This window comes from Vigna angularis, chromosome 8, assembly GCF_016808095.1.
Source record: "Vigna angularis cultivar LongXiaoDou No.4 chromosome 8, ASM1680809v1, whole genome shotgun sequence".
Lineage (NCBI taxonomy): Eukaryota > Viridiplantae > Streptophyta > Magnoliopsida > Fabales > Fabaceae > Vigna > Vigna angularis.
This window is the reverse complement of record NC_068977.1, coordinates 6,093,672-6,115,447: the sequence shown is the minus strand read 5'-3', so window position 1 is coordinate 6,115,447 and position 21,776 is coordinate 6,093,672. Positions and strand designations below refer to the sequence as shown.

Sequence of the window (21,776 nt, the reverse complement as noted above, 5' to 3'; positions counted from 1 at the left end):
GAATACTTTGGGGTAAATAAAATCTTAAGCATGCTTAAAGAAAATTTCTTTTTGACCCTACATGAAAAAAAATGTCTAAAATTTCAAATTATATTTCATCGTGGATTTAAAGAGTATTACTTTTTTCTTCATAAGTTAGTATATCTTTTATTATATTGACTATAGTATACTATAGGCTTTTATTCGTTTCTATATTCCTCTTAAATATTATTACCTAGATTTAGTCCATTCTAATTTAAAAAGTTGAAATTTGAATCTCAGTGTAAAATTATCAAATTAATAAGCATACCAATATTATTTTTTAATTTACTTGATAAAGTAATTGGGGCATTTCAGGATAAATATAATTAAATCAAGTAAAAGTATTTAGAATCAATACAATTAGATTTTTTATTTAATTGATAATGAAGATTGAATGTTATTTAAATTATAATAATATAAATCAAAATCTATATAAATTTTGCGGGCCATTAATGCTATAATTAAGAATGTATATTTATAACCGATCCTTCGGCCACGACACGCAAAGTATTAATGAAAGCACAGAGTACTGTTTTATTTTAGCAGTTCATTTTTTATAATTATTCTTTTAATGTTTTAATGTTTCATTAATTGATTAAATAAATTAAAATTTATGATTTAAATATATTTTCAGAATTGTTTTTTCTCAATTTACTGTGACCTAAAAAAGTTCAGTTTACGTTAACAGTGAATAAAATACTAAAAAGTAATAATTAAATCATTAATGTATTAAAGTTAATTTGTCTGTCATGGACCCTGCAACCACACTGTACCTTCATGTCCCAAACTTCATAAATCCCAATCGGTGAAATAAAATATGTCATTTTAAATAGAGAAACAAATAAAGATTAAATAGAGAAAAAAAAAGGTACTTATGACATCTTTTTACAAGTCACTTTTCTGTCAAAACTTTTATTAATAAAAAAATTGATAAAAAATATATAAAAATCATAATAAATTTTTACTTTATAAAAAACATAAACCGACACAATATTTCAAAGGTTGTGTTGTGACTCTAGTTAATATGGCATCAGACATAAATCAAAACCAACTGGAACAAATAAATAAGGATAACTTATGTTATTGTGATTTTAGAAAATTATATATTATAAATAGTTAATATTTGATGACATAAATATTTAATAGCAAAAGTCCTCCATAAGTTCAACAAATTTGGACCAACCCAGAAAGTAGGCCCCACCAGTGGAATCAGTGCCCACCAAAAGGTAATTTTTTTTCTTTCTAAAAGTCAAAAACTGAGAAATTTCAATGGTTTAAAATAATTAATTAAATAATTTCTAGATGGAATGTAATTACTCAAGGTATATTCACCTAAGATTTTAATTGATTTCTTGATATTATTTTTTGACCTTTCAAACATCTAAAATTATAAATACTGTAAAATATCAAAATGTTTAAGATGGGGTAAAATAAAATGCGTTGGTAAAGAAAAATATTTTATACTATTAATAAAAATAAATTTTAAAAGATTGAGAAAGTCATTATATGTTGAAAGAAAAATTATAAATTGAGACAAATATGTTATCAAAGTAGAAGTTACATGAAGATTAAAAATATTAAGTTGACTTGTTTTTTTTTTAAATACAAGTGAAACTTTTATAAAATGTGGTATATAAGTCACATTAAATAAAACAACAATACCAAAAATGCGTGTATATAAAAATTGAATTAAATTTTTTATTGACAAATATTCTGTAAGAATTTATTGTTCTTATTTTACACTATAGTTTATTCCTTAAGTCTATTTAAATTGTTTTAAATTTTTAATTTTAACATTTACTTTCCTCAATTTCTTTTCGACCAGTTTTCATTGATGTTAAACTTGTATTTAGAATTTTCTACATAATGCATATAGTCTATATCCATTTTTTTTTCTATTATAAAATTAAGTATAAATGTAATGTTATCATGATTGAATTGTTTTATTGACATTTCCAACTTTTAATATTTTTATAATTTTGGTAAAAATACTTAACTTACTTCAAAGTTCATTCAAGTTGAATTTTTTTTCATAAGTTATTAGTCAAATAAAAAAACTTAATTGTGTTTTATTTGTATTATATGATATTTTCGATTACATTCCTATACAAAAAATTTCATAAAAAGACAACTCTAAATTACATTAATTTTTAATTTCACAATTCAAGAAACCCATAACAAAAGACAAACAAAAATTATTATTTATTAGAAAAAATTTAAATGCATTAAAAATTACTAATCATGTGTGATGTGATGAATTAAATTTTTGTGTTCATTGTATATTCACCTAGGTCTCATAAGATTGTAGTCAAAGAGATATATATATATATAGAAAAACATTATTAATTATTTATAAAAATATAACCATTTTGATTGTTGTATCTTGAATCTTAAAAAGGCTTTGTGAAACGTGATGAGCATATTGTTTTGGAAATATTATTTTTTTTCATAAAAATTGTGAAAGATACAAAGAAACCCACTTTTAAATTGAAAGGGAAATTCAATTAAGACGTGGCATAGTACTTAATGTCCAAAACCCTTCATTCTATAATTTTCATTAGGTTGACAATCCCACACATACTTTTGCACCACTAAATTGGAAAGTTGAATTAAAATTCATAAATTACAATTAAAGTTCATAAATCGCAATCATTCTATATTTTAATCGTTTTTATTTTAAAGTATTTATTATTATTTTAGTATATCAATAAAGACAAATTAGATATTTTTTTCTTTCTACATTTTAAATTGATTTTTAAAGACAAAATATGATATCTAGACTTGAAAAGATGTAACATCCCAAAATACAGTAATAACCATAAATTAGAATTAATTACAATTAACAGTCACACAGTGATCATTGCAATGACAGGACGGACGTACAAGGACGAGAGACAACACAAGGAAAAACGAAGGGTAAGCTTATGAAATTTAATTCATACACCAACATATAAATTTAACATTTCAATCAACACACATGCATATAGTTCAACATGTATAATCATACGAAATCTATCACTAGACGGATCGTCCAGACTGTATGAATCTGCGTAGCTACAGGCATCCTTACACCCGGGTGATGTAGTAACTGGAATAATCACATCAGCTGCTACCCGAGGTTAGCCCTATCCAAAGTACCCCTAAGGACTAGGGTCTCCTGCCGTTCCCACACATGACCTACCCCCTCTACGTGAGGACGAGTACTCACGGAACATCAGGATGAACAGCCAGCATTAGCATAACCACAGTTATACTTTACCAATTCCAATATTCAATACATGAGTCGTTCCTCCCCGGAACTCTCGTTCAAATTCCATAATCGTATATTCATTCCATAAAATGTTCATCCTTTATAATCCTTTACTTTATTACTATCTTCCTCATTAGTTACATGGACATAAAATAACGAACGTCCAGCCCTCTGAAGGACGAGGACGAACGATAAGAATGATACCAATGATTTTCTTGTTCAGAATAGAATAAGACTAAGAGAAGTACTTGTAGATACAAAGAACCGAATGAACTAAGGAAATCTGTGACGAACGTTAATTTCCACGTGAGTCAGTTAAATGAACTGACTCGTTTGAGCTCACACTCGTACTTAAAGAATAATTCCATTATGGAGATTTTTGACCGGATCCAATGTAAGAAGAATAACCAAGAATGTTGAGAACTATCTTTGGAATAATTCACATACGAAAGTCCGATGCCAGTAAATGACTGAACATGGGAAAAAGGGAAATATAATTATAGTTGAATGAACGTTATTTTATCAAGGTTGATTATACGATAGTACGAGCGCTTAGTATAAGACCGAGCACTAATTTGGGCGAACGCTAGGTGTAGGACCGAGCGCTACTTATTACGAACGCTAGGTATAAGACCGAGCGCTACTTATTTTTCTTTTAAAGTACGAGGGTATAAATATATTATTATTTTATTTCAGACATACGGATACCTCTAGGCTGAGCCAATCGTTCAAACCTAGTATTTTACAGGAGGACGCTCGTTCTCGACAGAGTTCTTTCCAAATGAAAGAATTCCATTTTTAACAGTTTACTAGAAAACCGAACGGTAAATGACCGTTCGATAACGAACGTACATTATCATAGTGTGAATTCCATATTTCAGATTTTCGTCTATTTATAACTCAAGATTCAACATATCAGATCATACTTTATAAATTCATATCAAATATCAATTTACATACTTTAGAATTCACATTATTCCTTCATACTTCAAAGTGATAAATCATTTTCACATACATAAAATATCAAACGTTATCATACAGGTCAACCAACATACACCATATTCGTTAAATTAAACAGCGATCGTTCACACAAAACACAAAATATGAATTAAATCAAATAAGCTTCCCTTACCCGGATTCGTGACTGAAACGTTCTATATGCAAGGTTTTGGTTCGTCCGCTTACAGCTTTCTATCCACATGATCACTTAACAATTCCAACTTAATCTAAACACATGAAAATCGAAATACTTAGACTATACCCTTGCATGCAGCCAAAACTTGGTTTTGCATGAAACCTAAGAACGAACAGCTAAGGGAAGAAACTTACCAGCTTCAGATTCTGAAACTGTTCGGTCCAAATTGAAGCTCACGACTCAGGGAATGATCCTACGGTTTCTGAATGTGGATCGGAGAAAAGAGTAATGAGTTACAGTAGAGAGAAGATGAAAGCTTTTTAGAGAGAAGGATGAGAAAAATGAAAAATCAGATGGTTTCAGGAGGAAGAAGGGTGCATGCAGAGAGTGAGAAGAAGTGTTTCAGAAAAATCATTTTTCTTTCCCAGGCAAAACGAACGCGCACTCTCATACGGACACCTGTCTTCCACTACTGATTTTCGAACGTTCCATTCTTGACACCTGACATCAGTGTGCAGAGTTTGGGAGTGCGTTTTAAATGGTCTGAGCAGGGTTTTGGTGCATTAATTTTGATTTAACAGGTGGGTTACAGTGTTCATTTTCCAAACTCTTACAAAAGACAATATATTAGATACACAAATTGACTCAATGACTTTGAAATCTAAATAATTAATATTTTATATTAGTTATATTATATCTAAAACTTAATTGATTATAATTTTCTTAAAATATTTAAGTTAGGAAAAATTTCTCAAGTATTTATTTATAAATTATTACTCACAATATTTTATAAATCACTTAATCTAAACAAAATTACCTTTCTCAGTTTCTACATGTATGAATAATATTAATTTAGAAACATACAGAAGATTAATGAAAAAAATAGTTTTGTTTATGATATAATTCCACCTTGTTTAAGGTGAACTCGATTGTAGTATTTAGGAGGTGAAATTAACCATATGTTCTTCACATGATGAGTTGGAGTGAAGTTTTCTTTGAATTGATGTGTCATGTTGAGCTAAATATATTGATGTTAAATTGTTTTTTTATTATTGAATATTACTAAAAAATGCTTAAAATAGGAAATACACTAAAAATGGAGTTGCATTTTGACCTTATTGCACTTAGGTGGTGGCACAAACTTCGGTCAACACACGAGTTAAACTGAATTTGCCTTTGACTTGAAGTAATTTGAACAATTCTCAAAATTTATCAAAAATAAGCAAAATCAGTTTTTGTTATTTCACTTTTTAGCACACAAATCGTTCAAAAGAGGAAACAGAGTATTGAAAAAGGTAGCATTTTTATAGGTTTAAAAAAATACCAATGTTTCATCATTGTTTTCTTTCTCGTTGGTGATCTTTTACAGAGCAAATTTCAGATACCATTTTAAGGTTTTCACCAACCTACCCACCAACCAGCCATTCTCAAGTTTCTTAATGCTCCCTCTGATTCCTGTTCTTTATTGTTGAATTTCTTATTACACTTTGCTAATCTCATCGTTTGTTTTATTTCGGCCAAGACCGAAAAATAATGCAAAAAAATTGAACCTTTCAATTCTCTTTCTGTCTCTCTCTGTTTCTCTCTCTTTGGATTCTGTAACAAACCAAGGCAGTGAGAAGACACGCAACCCGAATCAGAAACAACAGGAGAGAAGAAAAAAAAAACTTGCTTGCACGTTCTGTTCCCAGTGGTCCCATCTCCTTTCTTCTTCATCTTCTTATTCACTTTCTTTTTATTCCCTTTTTCTCTTTCTCTTTTCTTGTTCAGAGCCACCCTTTGTTTCTCAGAAAACAACAAGGTATGCTTGTTCTCCTACACCTGCCTAATAAAAATTCATCATCTTGGTCGTGTTTGTTATCCTCTAAATGCCAATGGGTCTGTTGGAAAATTTGATCTTTGGTGGATTGAAATGGGATTTCTGAATCTCCCTTGATTCGGTTTTTTTTTTCTGTTGTATTGGATTGGTTTTCGTCTGGGGTGCCTTTTTATATTGATTTTTAATTTTCATACAAAGAAAATTGATTTTCATCTCGTGATTCCAAAATACGGTTTCAAGATGATCGTTGATGGTGGTGGTGTGTGAAAGAAGTTTTCTTCACCATTAAGTTTTTCAATGTGTTTTTTATGATGTTTGGTTGTGACTTTTGCTGAACAAAATAAATATCTGGTGATGGTTTTGCTTTTGGATGAATATTCTGCTGCGTTTGATTTTGATTGAATTATTATGTGATTCTCAGCACCCGGGTGAATTTTGTTGCATTTCTAATTCTTCATTGATTTGCTTAGATGATTGGTTGCTCGGTTAATGTGCTTGCTTGATGAGTGTCTTCTTTTTATAAAGGATCAGTTAATGGCAGAGCTTACTGTTTCTCAATTATTACAAGTAGTCTTAGTTACCTATGTTTACAAGACATGAAAATGTGTTTCATTGAAGTTTGCTTGAGAAACAGTAGTTTGCCTGCTAGGGCATCATGATTTTTCTTTTTGGTTGTTTGATGACTTCTTTTCCTTTCTCTGTTTGTTGCTGTCTGGTTGGTTCCTGTTACATTAATAGTTTCATACATTTTATTTTACAGTGATAAAAGAGAGTGTATTATTGTGGATCGAATGAAGAAAATCAGATTTGAAACAGTATAAAAGTTTTTTCTTTTGTGCATTTCCATTTGATGACACGGATTATAAGTTTGAATTCAAACGAGATCAGTAATTTGTGTTTTGGAAAGAATTTCTCTAAACTGAGATCGGTTTTAAAAAGCAAATTCTTTCTCTCTACAACTTTGAACAAGCATTTTCGTTCCTTTCTACCATAAGTGGTTTGTTCTTGTTTCTGAACTTAGTTATACTGAAATATTGAATGTGCTTTTGTTTTGTATTTGCAGTTTGAATCCACCATTGCTTAACACTCTGTTCTATATGTATAAGCTGTATTTAACATTGGTTTTCTTTTTTGTTTTGTTTCAGGATTGTTGTCTGAATCTTGTTCTGCTCATTAGCTCATCTCATCTCCAAGATGGCCAATGAAAGTGGAGAATTACCAGCGACCCCAGAAGTGACTAACTCACCCGTGGTTGAAAAAAGAAGGCATTTACCTGACAAAGCTAGTTCTGGAAGCAGTGTTGAAAAAGTTGTTCCTAATTATCTCAGAGCTTCAACCGGTTCTTGTCATGATTTTTGCAAATATGGGAAGAAACATGAACAAGAAATGAAGGAAAGACGCTCTATACCTTATAGAGCTAGGAGAAAACAGCTTCATCAAAGTTTAGAAGGTGGTGTTGGTGGGATAACAGCGATATCAGTTGCTAGGCTCAGTGCATCCGTAGATTCCAAGCTGACAAAGGTGTCAACAAGAAAACTGAAAGAATCAGTTGATTCCAAGATGATTTCTGATACATCAGCCACTTCTAAGCAGAAGCTGATAACAAAGTCATTTGACAGCCCAAAGGAATCAGGAAACGAAGTTATTGTGAACCAGAGAAAATTGTGGTTGGCCAAGGTTAAACCATCAGTCGTGAGGTCCCTTACATCTCCTTCAACAAAACAAGAAATTTCTTCAATGAAGGAGGTCCAATCTCCATCAAAGTCTGCTTCCAAAAAGGTTGGAACTCCATCAAAATCAACATCTAGGAAAGTGGATTCTCCATCAAAACCAACTTCTAGGAAAGTGGAAGCTCCATCAAAATCAACTTCGAGGAAGGTGGAAGTTCCATCAGAATCAATGGCCAATAAGATGGACTCTCCATTAAAACCTACTTTCAATGAGATAGGGAATCCATCAAAACCAATCTCCAAGGTCAAAACTTCATCAAAACCATCTTCCTATGTGGTGAAAACTTCACAGTTATCTTCTCTCAAAGGTAAAGAATCAAAGTCATTTGAAAAACGTGTGCCTTCTTTAAATTTAAGCAGTGCTAGAAAGAAGCGAATATCTTCTATGAATACCTCAGATGGCAATGATGGCCAAATATATAATAAGATCAAGTTGGAAAAGGGGGCCAAGTCCTCCAAAGAAGGTTCAAAAAAACTGATTGCACCTCAGAAGGCTTTGTTATCCCCCAGAGCTTCCCTCAGAAGAGTTGCAAGTGTAAATTCAAGAAAGCTGAAGAGCCTGAAAATTGCATCTAACCTTAAGCATCAGCAGACTGCCAAAAGGGTTGAGCACAAGGAAGACGACAACAACGAGGTAGAGGAAAAGACTTTGTATGTCATCAAGATGGAAAGTGAAAACAAACCTTTGCAATCTGATCAGAATGAAAACTATGATGATGAATCATACGTCCCTCAGTTGTTATCACCTAAGTCATCAATATCCTCAATTTCCAAATCCTTTTCCGAAGGAGACCAAGAGGAATCTGAATATACAACTAGTGAATATGAGCAGGATGAGCAGGATTCTTTCTCAGGAAACCATGAAGTTGAATGCATAGAAAAGGAGAAGACATTGGAAGACGAGAGGAAAAGCAAGAGCACAAAGAATGGGGTGGCATATTCCAAAAACAAGGACAACAAAATGGTAAAATTGAAGTTCAGAAGGGGAAAAGTGGTTGAAAATCAAACTGAGATAAGTAGTCCAAGGAGGATTAAGTTTCGGAGAGCAAAAGGGTTGGGTGGGAGGGTCAATGTTAAGGTTGACACCCGGAAAAGCTTTGAAAGACACGAAACCTGTGCTGACAGCAATGATGTTGCAACTGCTCCAGAGAAGGTTATTTTAAGACATCAAGATATGCAGGACAAGAAAGATGCACAGGGACTATTCAATAATGTAATTGAGGAAACAGCAAGTAAACTAGCCGAAACTCGTAAGAGCAAGGTTAAAGCATTGGTTGGTGCCTTTGAAACTGTGATCTCTCTTCAAGAGAAAAAACCTTCTGCAAACACACTCAGCTGACAAAATCTGGAGTAGACATTTTCTAGCTTTTTCACTTGTTTTGTAAAGAAATGATAGGAAAATAAACCTTAGCTTTGGGAGTAGTTATTGTGAGGCCTACAAGCTGAAGGTACTGCAGAAAGTAGAGATAGATTTGCCTTGAATTGTCTTTAGAAACTCTGCATGTAGAGTTTGAAGGGGGTTTTTTGTGTTGTCAAACTTACCTTAACTTGCATCATATACTTTTTGTTTCATTCTGCTTTGGAAATCCATACCTGTTGTGAATGATTTGTATCTTCTAATTTTGAATAAAATATCAGACAGTGATGCCAGTGTCTTTGTATTTTTAGCCTGGAAAGCCAACTTGCTTTGAACTTGTGAAAATTTCTGTTACTTCTTTGATGTTGTTCATATCAAAGTAAGAGTTGTCAGTATTGGACATTTGTTTTTTGTAAAACAATTATCTCTTAAATCTGCTGTTATCATCCAGTTAACTAATTAGTGTGTGAATTTGATACATTTTCTGTTCATTCTTGTTTCTTATTAAGTAAATTCTGCTTTCTTATAAATTACCAACATGGAGAAAATATGGTGATTCTGTTTGTGCCTGAATGAAGTTGATATCATTGTCTTTGTGCACATTGGCATCTTTTTCCCATCACTTTGATAATTTTGTTTCCCACAAAAGAAAGTCATTCTCCACCACATAAAAAAACTGGAAAAAAGTCTATCACCTATGATTCCTGCTGTGTATGAGACATTATTCTAACTTAGGAAGCAGCTACTGTGTTGTAAAACAGATCATGGTTGGAATATTTTTTTTCCAGAAAGAGAGCCTCAAATTCAAGGTTATGTCTGAATAATCTTTTCTATAAGAAATTTTAGTAGAGAAAATTAAAAAGAAAAGATTAACTTTTTTTTTAAATCTTTATTAAAATGACTTAAAAAAAAACTTCTTATAGAACGCGGTTAAAGAAAATAAAATATAGCATTGATATCAACTATCTACTAATTTTTGCACATTGCTTGAAGATTTAGCTAATCATGTCCATTTTAAAATTGGTTGACTATTGAATCCTAGGTAGGGCTTTCTTTTTTTATGTGTTTATGTTCATAGAAACCTTTAGCTTAAATTGTCGGTTAACCCCAAAATAAACTATCTTAAATAATGCATGGCTTGTATATTCATACATACTTTGATATTAAATTATCTAATGGAAAAAATTGTTTAATTGTGGTAAAAGTTGATTCTCATCTCTTTGTGTATTCCATATCTCTATTGAACAAGATGTTTATTTCTAATAACTAATAGCCTTTTCAGTACTATTTACAGTATGTTTAATTTTTTATTAGTATCATTTCCATGGAATTGACAATTTAGAAAATATATTAATATTTCTTCTTCAAAATATACTATCTAATTATTGGCTTTTCGATATAAAAATTAAATAACCTCTTACAAAATAAATTAAAGTTCAAATTGTACCAAGATGACATGCTTTTTAGTCATAGTATTCTAAATCGAAGTAGTGTTAATCTAATACGATTTTTACTAAAATTAAACTAAAATTGTGTCATCTTGCCCGACTTCAATTTAAAATGTAGTGAAATTAAAATGTACTATTCTATATATTTCATTTACTATAAAAGTTTGCACAAAATTTATTAGAGGAATGTTTCCAACAAAAAATAGTTTGTTTTGTATATTTCTATTATTTTTCCAAATTAATCTCGCAGATATATATAATTCAGCAGAATATGTAAGTGATTCATATACAATATATTTTTTGTTTATAAAGAATTCTAATAATTGATATGTTTCAAAAAATAATTGAAATTCTTGATCTTTATTCTCAACTTTTGAAAACATAAAAATCTCTTATATTAAAACTCATGGGACTGGCGGGATGGATGAGTTGGCCAATCAAGTATTATTTTTTTCTAGTCAACCTATCGAACTGATGCATTTAGTTTAATGATCAAGAATAACACAATTATTGGAGAAGTAGTCTAGGAAGGCAGAAAATACTTACCTTAAACAAAGTGAAGTGTTGTATGATTGGTGTGTTCCAATTTTTCATAATTATATCAGGTTGTGTAGGGAAATGATTGATGCTAACCTGTTTGTTGTGGTGGTGCTTGTTGTGCTAGTAAAAATGAGATAAGAGGAAAATAAAATAATGGAGGACGAAAATGTAGTGGCATATGTGTGTTCTAATTTTTTTTGAGCAAAGTGAAGTGTTGTGTTGTGGTGATCACATGATAGGAAAGGTAAAATTGTAAAATGTGTACAAATACATGAAAATATCTAATAACAAGAAACTCTTTTTGTTTGTTTGTTTTTATCTGTTCTTGATTAGCATTTTTATCTGTTTTGCTAATGTTGACTCATGTTGATTCTTTTGTTGATTTGTTTCATCTTTCCTGAATATGGGTCTTAGAAAAAAAAAGTAATTTTCTGAACATTCATAAAGCCATTGATATAAAAGAGAGGAAACTGTAAAAATAACAATACTAAGGTTTGGAATGATTTGTATTTTTCTCTGTAAATTTTCTAGTAACTTATTTTAATAATATTATTGTTGCCTGTGTTTGTAAGAGAAAAATAACATAATGGATCTCAAAGGAAATATCGTGAGTACTGAGAAAACTGAGGAAGCCGAAGAAAAAAAAGACGAAGAAAAGACTAGTGGCTGACGTAATTGCAGATCTCAGTGCAGAAATTTCCAAATTTATGTGAATGGAGTTGAAATTCGTCTTTTGAAGAAAAGACTAATTATTCTATATATAAATGGATTGTTAGCTTATGTAGTTTCTCCTCTCTAAAGAATCACGAAACTGATATAATCATTTAGGGAAGGACAAGTAAAAATTGTTTTATTTTTATGAATTTAGTTTATTCTTATGCTAATTTTGATTAGGTTTGAATTTGATTTCAGTATTCAAGAGACCATCTTATCTCGATTTTCTGAAGTTTTGCTTCAAAAATTTTGAAGTTGGCATATGGTCTTCAAAATTGGAATACTCTTTATGCCAAAGGTAGTTAGAAGAGTACTCCAGTCTTGAAGACCATATGCCAACTTCAAAATTTTCGAAGCAAAACTTCAGAAAATTGAGATAAAATGGTCTCTTGAATACTGAAATCAAATTCAAACCTAATCAAAATTAGCATAAGAATAAACCAGATCCATAAAAACAAAGAACAAAACAATTCTTACTTGCCTTCCCTTCAATGGTTATATCAGCCTCGTGATCTTCCGGAGGAGGAGAAACTACATCAGTTAACAACCCATTTATATCCAGAATAATTAGTTTTTTTTTTCAAAGGACGAATTTCAATTCCATTAACATAAAATTTGGAAATTTCTGCATTGAGATCTGCAATTATGTCAGAACTCAAGCTGTGTAACAAGTATAGCGGGAACAAAAAGGTCAACTGAAGATACAAATCACCAAAGACACTTGACAACAAATCCCACTAATGAGGGATTAAGGAGGGGTACAAGAAACAAAATAACTAACTCTAGGCTGGAGGATTTTTATTGGTCTAAAGATCTAGTCTTTGTATTCTTTTGGTTAAGCAAAAGAGGAGGGAATTGATTTATGTTTTGCTTTCTCATTGCATTTTCTCTTTCGGTTGGGTCACTTTGTTTTTCTTACATCATTTGCTCTATACAGCTATGGAAATGGCTGATAACACTCTTATGTTTTATGAGCATTAAATTTTAATACCATTGAGAGAAGTTTCTTTTATCCTTACTTATTAATTCCTTTCTGGTGTGGTTGAAAATTTCCTAGTACATTGGTATTGTTACATTGGTGTTTTCATTGTCATGGTTGAGAATACTCACCTTAAAGAACTAACTGTTGATGTAAAGAGAATCCTAAAAGTAATGGAGACACGGGATATAGAACATGGCACTAGATTTGAGACCCTGGAGTCTGTTGTTGATACATTGTTGTAGCATAAATCCGCAAACCCTTCCCCACCGTTTCACGTGCGTAATGTAAGTTGAATTTTCTTCCCTTTGATGGGTTTGATGTCTTGTAGTGGATCTTACCGACAGAGTAATTTTTTTCGTATTACAATACTCCGGACGATCATCATTAACTATTGTTGTCATACATTTGGACAAGGACGTGGTTCCTTGGTATCAAATGATGACTCGTCATGATTCATTTCATTCATGGGTTGCGTTTACTCGAGCCTTAGAATTGGAGTTTGGTCCCTCTCCCTTAGAGTGTTCCCTATTTAAATTAACACAAACAACTTTTGTGCATGATTATTATGTTTAATTCATTGCACTGGTTAATCATGTGCAAGGTATCACCACTGAAGCTTTATTAGATTGTTTTATTGGAGGCTTAAAACCAGATATTTGAAGGGATGTGATTTCTCAATCGCCCTCAACTTTTATTCGCTCTGTTTCCTTGGCCAAGTTGTATGAAGAGAAATACCTTTCCAAACCCAAACATTATTAACCCTACCCAACAGCCAAAACACTAGCCTACCTATAAGCTAAACCATTAAATCCACTAGTTTACCACCCTTCCTTCTTAATCCTACTATAGCTCCATCCACCACCACCATCAGAAATACCAATATTGAGAGAATAAGCCTAGCAAAGATGCAACTTAAGATAGAAAAAGGCCTTTACTATACGTGTGATAAAAAATTTTCTCCATGCCATCGGTGCCCCAACAAACAATATTTACTTCTCCATTTACAAGATGAGGACTCTGGAGAATTACCACCAAAACCTCCAAATATTGAGCATAACATTGAATTACATCTGTCCCAAGAGCATCATTTATCTTATAATGCTTTAAAAGGAACCTCTACTTTGGGTACAATGAAATTTCAGGGGTCTGTCAATGGCATAACAATACAAGCGTTATTTATTAGATAGTGGCTCGAGTGATAATTTTTTGCAATCACGAATAGCTCATTGTTTGAAGTTTCTTATTGAACCAATTCCAAATTTTCAAGTTTTGGTGGGAAATGACAATGCCTTATTTCCTGAGTGGTTGGTCAAGGAATTAGAAGTCAAAATTCAAGGTCATTCATTGACCTTGCCAGTGTATTTATTACCTGTTACTGGGGCTGACTTAGTTTTGGGGTCTGCAGGTTAGCTACCCTTGGTCCCCACATTTCAGATTATAGTACTTTTACATTGAAGTTTTACCTGGAAAACCAATTTGTCACATTGCATAAAGAGCAACCAACCTTACATGTGCAAGCTTAGTATAATCATCTGAGAAGAATGAATCACACATATGCCATAACTGAGCTCTTTACATTATAATTCCAACAGTTGGACTGTCCTCAAGAGCAACAGTTAGACTTACTTATTGATATGGCATCAGACTTGGTGGTGGTGTTGCATACCTATAGGATGATGTTTTCTGTTCCTTTTGGGTTACCTTCTAGTCGGTCACAAAGTTATTCTCTTCATTTATTTATTCACATATATTGTTTTAGTTTCAGCAGTATATTTGCAGTAATAAAAATATATTATACTTTACACAATTAAAGACTTTTTTTCTTCCAAAAATATGTGACTGTTGTTTCATTCACTCTCATAATTGCTAAATGTACCTTCACAATAATAGAAAATAAAAACTCAAGCTCTTTTTAGTACAACACCACACCACTGAAGCTGCAGAGAAAGAAGAAGAGGGGGAAGAAGGGAAGAACGCTCTAAAACAAAAAGAGAATGCGAAAAAAAAGTACTTAATTCGGAAAGCTTTGAAAATTGTATTCTAAATGTTTTGAAAAGATTTTTTTTGAAATATATTTTATGTAAGGATATTCTGAAAAAATATTATATATGTTTTAGAAATTCTATTTTGAAAAATTTTTCCATAATATATTTCATTCGTTCTAAATATTTAATTCTAGAAATTTTGTTTTAAAAATTTAATTCCATAAAGTTTATCCCGTAAATCTTGTTTAAAAAATCTTATTTTGAAAATTTTAGAAATCTGTTACAGAAAGATTAATCTTTTCAATAGAAAAAAATCATTTTAAAAGTTTTTGGAGGTGCGCAAATAAATTGTTGAGATGCAGGAAGTAAAAGTGGATAATGTTCATATAACATAGGCCCAAACATTTGTATTATTGGCCACCGTCATTGGAACGCAACCTTCACTATATTTATTATTACTATTGGAGGAACACATTATTATTATTTTTTTCGGCCCAAACATTTGTATTATTCGCTACCGTCGCATTCTTCTTCCGAACCATGGCAGAACCATCCACCGCCGCCGCCACCACCACCGCGGTGGACCCTCCGCCGCCAGTTACCAAAAGATGGGCTGACGAAGCGGACGAAGAAACCGAAGCCTCCTCCACCGCCACCGCCACTGAAGCATCTTCCGTCAACCTTGATTCATTAAAAATCGAAGACAACGATGAGAACCCTCCCAAACTCTTGGATGACCCCGACGATTCTAGCATCCAAAAGGTTCGTTTTACTCGCAACACAACACTTCTCTCTTTCTTGTTCTCTCTGTTTACAGTCGGTTAGGGTTTTGAATTGAATGTCAGGGTTTTGTAATGTGGTCAGGTTACCTCTGGAGAAACGCCGTACACGTCGGCTGCGAAGTTCGAGGACTTAAACCTCTCGCCGGAGCTTCTGAAAGGGCTCTACGTGGAGATGAAGTTCCAGAAGCCGAGCAAGATCCAGGCGATAAGTTTGCCGATGATCCTCGACCCGCCGCACCGCGACCTCATCGCGCAGGCGCACAACGGGTCTGGGAAGACCACGTGCTTCGTGCTTGGGATGCTCAGCCGCGTCGATCCCAAGGTGCAGGCACCGCAGGCTCTCTGTGTCTGCCCTACTCGGGAGTTGGCTAATCAGAACATCGAGGTTCTCCGCAAGATGGGGAAGTACACCGGGATTGCGTCGGAATGCGCTGTGCCGACGGATAGCAATGCGCTCTCGATCGCGAAAAGGGCGCCGATTATGGCGCAGGTGGTGATCGGAACCCCTGGCACCATCAAGAAGTGGATGAGCTTCAAGAAACTTGGGGCCGCCAGGTTGAAGATTCTTGTTTTTGACGAGGCAGATCAAATGCTTGCGGAGGTAATTTTATTGCGTTGCCCACTTGCTGAACTTGTTATTACCGTGCTTTATTGGAGGATTGGTTAGGTTAGACACAAGAGAACAGTAGTAGTAGTAGTAGTAGTAGTAGTAGTAGTAGTAGTAGTAGTAGTAGTAGAAAACCACATTTCTTGACCATTTATTTGTGAGTTTAATTTTGATACAGCTTTACCGTCACCTAGGTAGAAATCACTCTGGATATGTCTTTTAAGTAATTATCTGGTGAGTTAGTAATCTTACCATGCATAACAATTCATGATTGCATAACCCGTATATTATCAAGACAATATTTATGCAGACACCCTAGCACATACATTTTGGTAACTTCAAAGCTGTTTGATAGCTGCTATAGGGATGCCAGTTTTGTTAAAATTATAATGCACCTTGTGGGTTGTAATGTTCTACACATGGGAGCAGGTCCTTTGGGCTGGATTGTGCGTAGGATTACAGTTGACCAGGATCGGGAGAATGATGTGATCTTTCATGTACTAATAGTGGGATTTACAAAATCTAGCGAGTCAAGGTGCCCAAAAATTCTGGGACGGGCCCCTTTGATTTCCAATTCCAGTAAAAAAACCCTAAAATTCTTTCAACCCCAATGGTAAAACACTTCTTAGTTATGTCCTTGTTTGAATGAGACCCTTGTTCCATTATGCACATAAGTTCTAGATCTTTTGCAACTGTTGGATGTCCATGCTGCACTACAATTGCAGCTTTGGCCCTGCTGGTTGTATCTCTCTTGCGAACTGAGCTTCATGCAAACAGAATTGAAAGTCACTTTGTCCTTCTTTTCCCAAGGTTTCTCTCATCTGATTTGCGAATGGAACTTCTTTTTATATTAATTTCTTTTCTTGTCTCTTCATCAATTTGCGTAGTGTTTTTAAATGGACCCAAGTGTGTGTGTGTGTGTAAAATTGTTCAAAGCTTGTTACAGTGACTTTTAAAACGATTATAATATAATATATAATTATGATATTTTTTACTGGACCTAAGTGTTTTTCTCCTTTAATTGCTCATAATCATAATAATATATGATTCTGTTAATTTGAAGATATTATTGTAATCATGATTTTTTTTATTTACGTTTGTTTAATATTGGGGTTTTTTGTCTGAGGAAGTGGTTTTGCAAGTATTTGCTTTATATATGTTCTTTTTAATACACATGCATTGTATATTGTGTATTATATTATGGGTATAATTGTTCATTTTAGGTAGGAATATAGATTCTTGAAATCCTTGAGTTACAAGTTTTCACCCTGTCTCCAACCTTGGTAGAATCTTGAGTTTAATAGTATTGAGAGGTGCTGCTGTGCTACTGTGTTGCTGAATTATAACTTTTGTGGCCAGGATTGTTGCCACTGTTTCAATATGAGATTGGGGATCTTCCCTCTTGACTTGTTGAGTTGATTTTATGTTACTATGCCAATATTTATGCAGCTTATTTTTAGTTGCATACAACTAAAATTTTATACATATGATTCATGTATATTTCAACTGCTCTTTGACTACTGCATTTTGCCCATCATACATTGTCCCAAATATCATAAAGTTGATTTTTGGCCTTCCTCCATTTTTCATGATCCGTATTCTATTGTGCACTGTTCATGGCTGTATCGTTCTTCCAGGAATTGTTACTGCATTTTATTGAAGAATTACGTAGTGAAACTGCTAAAGCTATCTTTAAAATGGTATGCGTGCTGTAATTGTGTTGCAGGGTAGATTGTCAGTTTGTCATGGATATAGAGGAATAGAGAACTAGTAGTAGTGAATCATTTGATTTTACGATTTATTCATTTATAGTTTATAAATGTGCATGCCAGAGATTGAGCATTAGACAGTTTTAGGTTCGGGAATGTTCATATGGTTACATGTTCATTTGTCTTATTTTTAATAGAAATTTGCTGGTAAATATTCCATGTCTTGATTGTTATTAACTTCAATGTTGCAGGATGGATTTAAAGATGATTCCCTGAGGATAATGAAAGAAATAGAAAAAGTCAATTCTAATTGTCAGGTTGGTTGAATTCTCTCTCACGTTGTTCTTCCATGGATCATGATATCTCTCCATTCTCCATCTGCACAAGAAATTATTTCATATATTTGTCTACGTGACTGAGATATATGCTCCAATTAGACTCAGCCATATATTTTACATTGAAACATGTGCTGCAGTGGGTGAAATTGATTTTTTATAGTAAACCAAATGGAAGCTAAGTAACGGCATAATATATTTTTTCTTGATGCAATTACTTTACAAGTGATGTGTTAGTTTCTCTGATTCGTTTAGCGTCTTCAACTTGTGTGGTAAATTTCTGCATCCATATAGTGACTGGTGATTATAGTCACCTATTCTTCAGCATATCTTTTCGTTAGTTCATGCAAAACTTAAATCACTTTGAGCCCTCTTATAACGTGTGAAAGATATGAAGTTAACCATCCATTCATATTACGAGAAGAGAAAACAGTCTAGTGAAATATATCTTGTTCAGTCAAACAACATCACATGGATATAAAGATTACATCTTCTTTTGGTTGATATTAATGGATTGATACTAGTCAATTTGTATTTGCACAATTTTGGAGCCACATAACTATTGGATCTGCATTTGAATAAAGCTTTCTGCAGTGAGTTTCTTTTTATCTAGAAAATTGATTGGTCTTGTGTGTACCTCCAGGTTCTTCTGTTTTCTGCTACATTTAATGACACCGTCAAGAATTTCGTTTCAAGGACAGTCAAAGAGGATCATAATAAACTTTTTGTAAAGAAAGAAGAACTATCTTTAGATGCAGTGAAGCAATATAAAGTCTACTGTTCTGATGAACTTGCGAAGATTGAAGTGATAAAAGATTACATATTTGAAATAGGAGAGAATGTGGGGCAAACCATCATATTTGTGCGTACAAGAAATAGTGCACAAATGTTGCATAAATCACTTGTTGACATGGGCTACGAGGTTACATCTATACAAGGTGCTCTTGGTCATGACGAGAGAGAGAAAATTGTTAAGGAGTTCAGAGATGGTTTGACTCAAGTTCTTATTTCAACTGATCTTCTTGCTCGTGGCTTTGATCAGCAACAGGTACTGTGTTGGTTCTCTCTCCCACTCTTCTCTTTTTGTCTGTCCTTTTATCTTTTAAATGTGGTTACATCCTAACTATTTATATTTATTTAGGTTAATTTGGTCATCAATTATGATCTTCCAATGAAACACACTGCCAGCTATACCCGTGAACCTGAGCCTGATTGTGAAGTGTATTTGCATAGGGTTGGCAGAGCTGGGCGCTTTGGGCGCAAAGGTAATTTCCAGATTTCTCTGCTTACTCTTGTGTAGTTATAAGAAATTGTTAAAGTTGCATTATTAAGCTAGGAAGCACTGAGACCTTGGTAGAAAAGTGTGGTGCCCTGCCGAACACTTGTCAGACACTTCTATTAGATGTCCAACCCTATTCAACTGTGTCACAATTTTCTGCTGGCTTACATCTCTTTGACATGATTTGGCTGACGCTACTGTATTTAAAAATAGCAAAAAGAAATTGAAAGAAGACGACCTATATTAGAAATAATGGATGACTTATTTTTTAGGCTTGTAAAAAAGGTTTGGCTGACGCTACTGTATTTAAAAATAGCAAAAAGAAATTGAAAGAAGACGACCTATATTAGAAATAATAATGACTTATTTTTTAGGCTTATAAAAAGGACTTAAGTAGTTATTTTAACTATTAAGATTACATGTTTGTTATTTAAGATTCTACTGTGAAAGATGTTATTGCAAGGAAAACTTTATCAAATTTGTTTTTACAACATGAAAATCTTAATCCTCAGTTGAGACTTTTGTCCTGATGCTTATATTACATGTATGCATTTGCTGTGGGTGTGTATCAGCAGTTATACGGTGTCCTATATTTTGGTCATTAGCTGTGTTAGTGGTGTCAGTGTCAGAGTCGGTGCTTCATAGGTATTAAGTGAGCCCCCCTAATTCCTTTTTTTTGTGGTGCTACTTGTTTCAATATATATTATTACTCTGACGGGGTTAGAAATATTTTTAGCTAGTGGGCTGTTGAGTTGGTAGGACACCTGAAAATCAGATGACAAAGGAGATTTTAAAAATTGACTATTTATCTGTAGTTCTTATAGACTTTATTACTTCTAAATTCTTTTTCTTTTTCCATCTTACCGGACAAAGCAGATATTTAGTTTGAGTGATCACCGTGGTCAGACTGGTGTTTAAGTTTTAATATGTATCTGTTTGGCCACAGTATCACTTCATGCACTTTTTTTTGCTTTACCCTTTTATTCCAAAGAAAGTGATTCATAACTTCATTCTTCCTCGAGTTATGAATCATATTTTCAGCGCTGGTATAAAATAGTTAAGTTATCCGTTTGTTTCTTTTGATCCTACAGGGGCTGTATTTAACCTGATATGTGATGAAAAGGATGAAAGGCTCATGTCGAAGATTGAGAATCACTTCGGCACTCGTGTAGCTGAGGTGTGTCAATTGATTCATAGCACTGATTCTGCTAAATTTGATTTTTTATTATCTGTTCTGAAGGAGTTGTGAAAATATCCATCTTAAATAACTTATTTTGTTAATGTGACTGGGGATGCAGGTGCGAGCAGAAAGTGTTGAAGACTATAGAGGTGCTCTCAAGGAAGCTGGTTTACTGCAATGATGTGAATCTGCACAAGTCGAAGGCTGTCGATAACTGTTGTGTTTCTCCTCAATGTGCCTGGATTCTGGCCAAGGAATTCGATCATAACAATGAATGGTTTGATTATTCTGCAGGAGCACATGCGGATGATGGTTAAGTTTTGGGGATGGAGAGTTTTTGTTCGGTCTGTTTTCAATACTGCTGCTGTCGTGCTTGATTTCTTCCTGCAGTGTGTGTAATTTAGATTTTTTCTGGTCAAACATATTTTCTTGAGTCTGAAATATACCACTATGATTTTCATATAAACAGCTGATGCATGACTGAGGTGTGTAAACTTAGATACTAAGGCATCACAACGTCAAAGTCATCATCATGTATAATTATTGTCACAAAAATAATTGACCACTTTATGTTTTAAAAGTCATCACAACATACGTAAATTCACCTCGGTAACATGAAAAAACCAAAGCTGATACAAAAAGGGGTTTAACAAAGAAAACGTGGATATAGATAATCGTATATATATTATTAATACATTCGTAATAACGTTTGTAACAAATGGGATACCTAATTACTATATGAGTATATCTAATGCTATATTTTTATTAAAATTCACTTTTTTATTCAATTTTTTGAAATTTATTTTAAATGAACTTTAATTATATTACTGAAATATATTTTAAAAACGTTTATTAAAGTGTTAATTTTAAGAAAAATACTTATAACATTTCATTCGTATAAAA

At 33.1% G+C, this 21,776-nt stretch overlaps 2 protein-coding genes across 2 annotated transcripts; both read left to right on the top strand.

Annotated features, from left to right (window-relative positions):
- Nucleotides 1-5,741: 5,741 nt before the first annotated feature.
- Nucleotides 5,742-9,622, top strand: LOC108343694 (uncharacterized). The gene is made up of 2 exons (XM_017582029.2): nt 5,742-6,207; nt 7,371-9,622. The coding sequence occupies exon 2, from the start codon at nt 7,420-7,422 to the stop codon at nt 9,292-9,294; it is 1,875 nt and encodes a 624-aa protein (XP_017437518.1). The 5' UTR covers nt 5,742-6,207; nt 7,371-7,419; the 3' UTR covers nt 9,295-9,622.
- A 5,826-nt stretch (nt 9,623-15,448) lies between these two features.
- On the top strand, nt 15,449-21,428 carry LOC108344527 (DEAD-box ATP-dependent RNA helicase 38). The gene is made up of 7 exons (XM_052866898.1): nt 15,449-15,743; nt 15,846-16,364; nt 18,331-18,396; nt 19,058-19,462; nt 19,556-19,679; nt 20,785-20,870; nt 20,992-21,428. Exons 1-7 carry the CDS (start codon nt 15,522-15,524, stop codon nt 21,052-21,054), a joined length of 1,485 nt encoding a protein of 494 aa, XP_052722858.1. The 5' UTR covers nt 15,449-15,521; the 3' UTR covers nt 21,055-21,428.
- The last annotated feature ends 348 nt before the right edge of the window (nt 21,429-21,776 follow it).